The sequence below is a fragment of the Mus pahari genome, chromosome 6 (assembly GCF_900095145.1).
Source record: "Mus pahari chromosome 6, PAHARI_EIJ_v1.1, whole genome shotgun sequence".
NCBI classification, from domain to species: domain Eukaryota; kingdom Metazoa; phylum Chordata; class Mammalia; order Rodentia; family Muridae; genus Mus; species Mus pahari.
In genome coordinates, this window is record NC_034595.1 from 100,420,065 (window position 1) to 100,424,929 (window position 4,865).

At 46.1% G+C, this 4,865-nt stretch overlaps 1 protein-coding gene across 3 annotated transcripts in view; it reads right to left on the minus strand.

Moving 5' to 3' along the window:
• Positions 1-1,765: 1,765 nt before the first annotated feature.
• Positions 1,766-4,865, minus strand: part of Nmnat1 (nicotinamide nucleotide adenylyltransferase 1) — an 18,015-nt gene continuing 14,915 nt past the window's right edge. For all 3 annotated transcript variants that reach the window (XM_021199985.2, XM_021199986.2, XM_029540276.1), the window contains exons 4-5: positions 3,432-3,574; positions 1,766-2,993 (exon numbers count right to left, since the gene is read on the minus strand). In XM_021199985.2, the coding sequence (XP_021055644.1) occupies positions 2,578-2,993; positions 3,432-3,574 (559 nt within the window). In that variant the 3' untranslated portion in view covers positions 1,766-2,577. The remainder of the gene's footprint in view (positions 2,994-3,431; positions 3,575-4,865) is intronic.

The following is a 4,865-nucleotide window of genomic DNA, read 5'->3' on the forward strand; positions in this document are numbered from 1 at the left end:
CTCCAGAAGAGGGAGTCAGATCTTGTTACAGATGGTTGTGAGCCACCATGTGGTTGCTGGGATTTGAACTCAGGACCTTTGGAAGAGCAGTCGGGTGCTCTTACCCACTGAGTCATCTCACCAGCCCTCCTCCTTGTGTTCTTAAGAGCTCTGTTCACCATAAAATTATAAATAACGGTGAAGAGCATTCATATTTTTTAAATCCTTAAATGGAACTATTAGTTCTATGCGATTCTCTTGAAGGCACTGTGACATGACCTTTGAAGTTGTCCCCAGAGATAAAAGATGGTGCTGGCGGGGCTGGCGAGATGGCTCTTCCAAAGGTTCTGAGTTCAAATCCCAGCAACCATATGGTGGCTCACAACCATCCATAACAAAATCTGATACCCTCTTCTGGAGTGTCTGAAGACAGCTACAGTGTACTTACATATAATAAATAAATCTTTTTTTTTTTTAAAAAGAGATGGTGCTGGCTCATCACAGCAGCAAGGCTGTGTTTAGAAAATGTAAGGCTGTACCTGCCTGCCCAGAGGCATTTGAGGGCAGACCTCATTCCCTCCTCCAAGGCCCTACCCTACCCATTGCTTCTAAGGGTGGGTTTCACGCAGACCCATCTGGGGAAAGCTTAATCAGCTAATCCTTTTATTTCCTGTATGTGTGTGCCTGGGTGGTCAGAAGATAACTTTTAGGCGCTATCTTCTGTCTGGGGGCTTGAACTCAGGTTGTAATGCGTGGCAGCAGGCACTTTTATCCGATGTGCCATCTTATCATCCCTTAATCAGCAATTGCGATGCAGAGCAGGGAGAAGTGTGATCTACGCTGACTTCTTCCGATGTATTCCAAACCTTCATTTTGCAGAGCCAGATGATGCTTGCAGGATATCCGATCATCCTTCGAACCCTGAGACTGTATACTGGAAAAACCTGTCTCTAGCTGTGGTGTGGCTCCTCTGCCATAGTACACACCTTTAATACAAGAGCTTGAAAGTTTACAGAAGTTTATTGTAAAGATTAAGTCAACCATAGGTCAAGAGGTGGAGCAAGGAACTGGTTGACAGGAAGTGAACATAGGAAAAAAAGTCCATAGGGAGTGAGAGGAAGTCAGGGGGATGGATGGAGAGATGTACAGGAAGTAGAAAGGAGGGACATTTGGTTTGAAAGGTTTTAAGACAGTGTAGAGGAGACCTGGCTCTTTCCTTCTGGATGTCATCAGTTGAGGTCCGCTGGGTGCATTCTCTGCCTCTCTGAGCTAGCAGGCTTTCACCCCAGCATCTGCCTCCTGAGTCTTCATTTGGTAAAATCGAACCATTGGAATTTTGACTTAACAACAACAGAGGGTAGCCGTCATTGGTGCATTTTGCAGGATCATTTATTTATTTGTTTAATTTAGACGCAGGGTCTTCAGCGTCCCTTGATGGCTTCAGACTTGCAGATTGTCAAGGATAACCTTGAGCCCTTGATCCTTCTGCTTCCACCTTCCAAGCACCAGCACTAAAGGTGCACACTTCGTGCCCAGCTTATGTGATCTGGCGATCTAACCCAGGCCTCAGGCCTGCTAGGCCAACGCTCTACCAATGGAGCCACATGCCCAGCCAAGGTCATGTTTTAAAGAATTCCTTCTGCCGGGCGTGGTGGCGCACGCCTTTAATCCCAGCACTCGGGAGGCAGAGGCCAGTGGATTTCTGAGTTCCAGGACAGCCTGATCTACAGAGTGAGTTCCAGGACAGCCAGGGCTACACAGAGAAACCCTGTCTCGAAAAACAAAACAAACAAACAAACAAACAAAAAAAAGAATTCCTTCCTTTGTCTATTCTGGATAAAGATGGCTGTCACCAAGCACGAATGACATGTCAGTTCTCTTCATAACTAACGCTAGGATTCTGGTTTGTTTTGGTTTGGTTTTTTTTTAGAAAGGGCCCATATTGTCTAGGGTCATCTCTGACTCCTGGGTTCAAAGTAATTCTCCAACTTCAGCTCCTGGTGCTATTGGGGCTGCAGGTGGGCATCGATGAGCCTGTTCTTTCTCTTTGTGGGGCAAGTTTGTGTGTGTGTGCGTGTGTGTGTGTCTGTGTCTTTTGCCTGTATGTATATGAACCATATGTGCTCTAGAGCCCACAGTTTCTCCTGAAACTGGAGTTACAGACAGCTGAGAGCTGCCATGCAGGTGCTGGGAGCTGAATCTGGGTGCTCTGGAAGGGCAGTCTATGCTCTTAACCTTGGAGCCATCTCTCTGGCCCCTAAAGAGTGGCTTCTGAACAGACTTGCTTGTCACATTTGCTTCTCTTGTGTGGCAGAGCATGAGGTCCTTTCTGGAAAAATTTATTTAAAGTCAGCATCATTAACATTTCATTTTAGTGAATGAGCCGTTATTTTAAAGGTGAATTACATCCTTTTTTTTTAATGGTCTTATTTAAAACATTCATCTCAGTCACTGATCTTAATTCCCTGTTGGTTATTTATTTTTTTTTTTTAAATCGAACCTTTAACTTTCAGTTGAGGAAACAGGATGACTGCAAGTCCTTCCCTGAGTTACTAACACCAAATAGTTTCGAGTCTCTGACGGACATAGTGCGCTGTATCACAGTGTGGAGTGGTTGTGCTTAGCCTCTGCGGCGTTCCTCTGCAGAGGAGCCAGGATGACCGCAGCATTCCTGTCTTCACTCTCCGAGTTGTACAGGTCATGCTCCTCAATGTACTCTTGGACCAGGTCCGGTACCAAGTAGCGGATGCTCTGGCCCCTCCTGAGCGCCCTCCGGATCTTGGTGGATGAGATGTCATTGGTGATCCACTCGTTCACCAGGTGGATGTTGCTCTGGTATCTCCACAGCACATCGGACTCGTAGATGAATTTCTGAGCATCACTGCCGGTCCGAGTGATACAGATGAGCCCAAAGTTGGCCACGATTTGCGTGATATCCTCCATCTTCCACAAGTTGGGCACGCTGAAGGACTCCAGTAAATCTGCCCCACACAGCAGTTTCACCCTGGGCACACCTCAAAGGGAGAATCAAGCACAACATCAGGGTTTGTTTTCTTAATAATCACCCGTATTAAAGTGACCATGCATGTGTGCAAGAGCAGTAGATCTGGTGTCTTTTACACCAGAGCCCTTCCTCCTTTTCTAACATCATCATGGACCCAGTAAGTATGGAATAAAAAAGAAAAACATTGGGCTGGAGAGATGGCTCAGTGGTTAAGATCACTGACTGCTCTTCTAGAGGTCCTGGGTTCAATTCCCAGCAACCACATGGTAGCTCACAACCATCTGTAATGAGATCTGATGCCCTCCTCTTGTGTGCCTGAAGATAGCAACAATGTACTCATATACATAAAATATATAAATCTTTAAAAAAAAATTTAGAAAAAAATAAATAACATCAATTCTATCATGGAATCTAAGCAATTTTTGGCGTCCTGGTAGACATCACAGACCTGTGGGTTTGGGCTCCTGGGGCTTCTGTGGGCTAGAATCTTGCTTTTGGTCAGCCCACTTCCTCTTCCGCCCAGGTCTTTCCAGCACAGGTGAGCTTTGTGGGTAACTGCAGCTGCCAGTTGCCAGCATCTCCTGATGGTGTCTACAAAAATGACAACCTGTAGAATCCAAAATAAGTTCAAGACCACCCAGCCCCTTCCCCCTCTGAAGGAACTTCCAAGTTGTGTAGTTTCAGTGGTCAGAATGATCATGACTTTTGTGTTTTGGTTCAGATAGTGCCTCGATTATTATACCACCCTTAGAGATCCTGAATAATGAACAGACTAAGCCTGCAGATGCCAAAACAATATCAATAATTCCCAGAAAAATTCCCCTGCCCCGCCTCACACTAAAGACCACAAACCACCTTGACCTTGCTAGAATTCCCTGTGTTGTTAATAACTGTGACGTTAAAAGCTGATCCATAGTCAGGCGTGGTGGCACACGCCTTTAATCCCAGCACTCAGAGGCAGAAGCAGGTGGATATCTGAGTTCAAGGCCAGCTTGGTCTACAAATTGAGTTCCAGGACAGCCAGGGCTACACTGAGAAACCCTGTCTCGAAAAACCAAAAAAAAAAAAAAGCTGACCCATAAGTTCAAAATGCACTGCTGCTTTGCTGACCACAAGGGCAGGCCGAGTGAGGGTAGGCCAAAGGGTTACTTAGTCACCCTATGCAAACCAACCAATGCCTGAAAGGGTTACTTGCTATACCAATTAGACTAAGCCAGCTACCCTGTTGCCTAAATCTGCCCCTTACAAGGTATAAACAGTGTGTTCTTTGTTTGTTTTGGGTCTCTAGACTGCGTGCTGAGGAGGGTCCCCAACATGTTGGAATAATAAAAATTCTCTTGCGGTTTGCAGCAATGGCGGTCTTTGTGAGTGAGGGTCTTTTGACAGACTCCAACAAACCCAAAAGCACACTCCTTAATGTCAGAGTGCTCTCTGAAGTATTGTGAGCGTGTGTTTGTGTGCACATATATGCATGTGTGTGTGCTGCAACAGTAAGAGTTAACATAACTACTTACTCCCTTACCCAGCTGCTGTCTTACACACTTTTCTCAGCTTCTCATGGGAAAAGCGCTGCCCTCGACACAGGGGAAATGAGACTTGAGGCCTCGGGTCCACCACTAGCAGAGTCCCAACACTGGAAGTGTCCCACACCCTGTGTGCCATCATGCCATCATCTGTCTGTCTGAGTGTTTGTCAGCCCACTGAGAGAGGAGCTGATTAAGCTGCCCACAGTTCAACAGAACTGTGATTTTTTTGTTTGTTTGTTTGTTTGTTTGTTTTTTTCCGAGACAGGGTTTCTCTGTGTAGCCCTGGCTGTCCTGGAACTCACTCTGTAGACCAGGCTGGCCTCGAACTCAGAAATCTGCCTGCCTCTGCCTCCCCA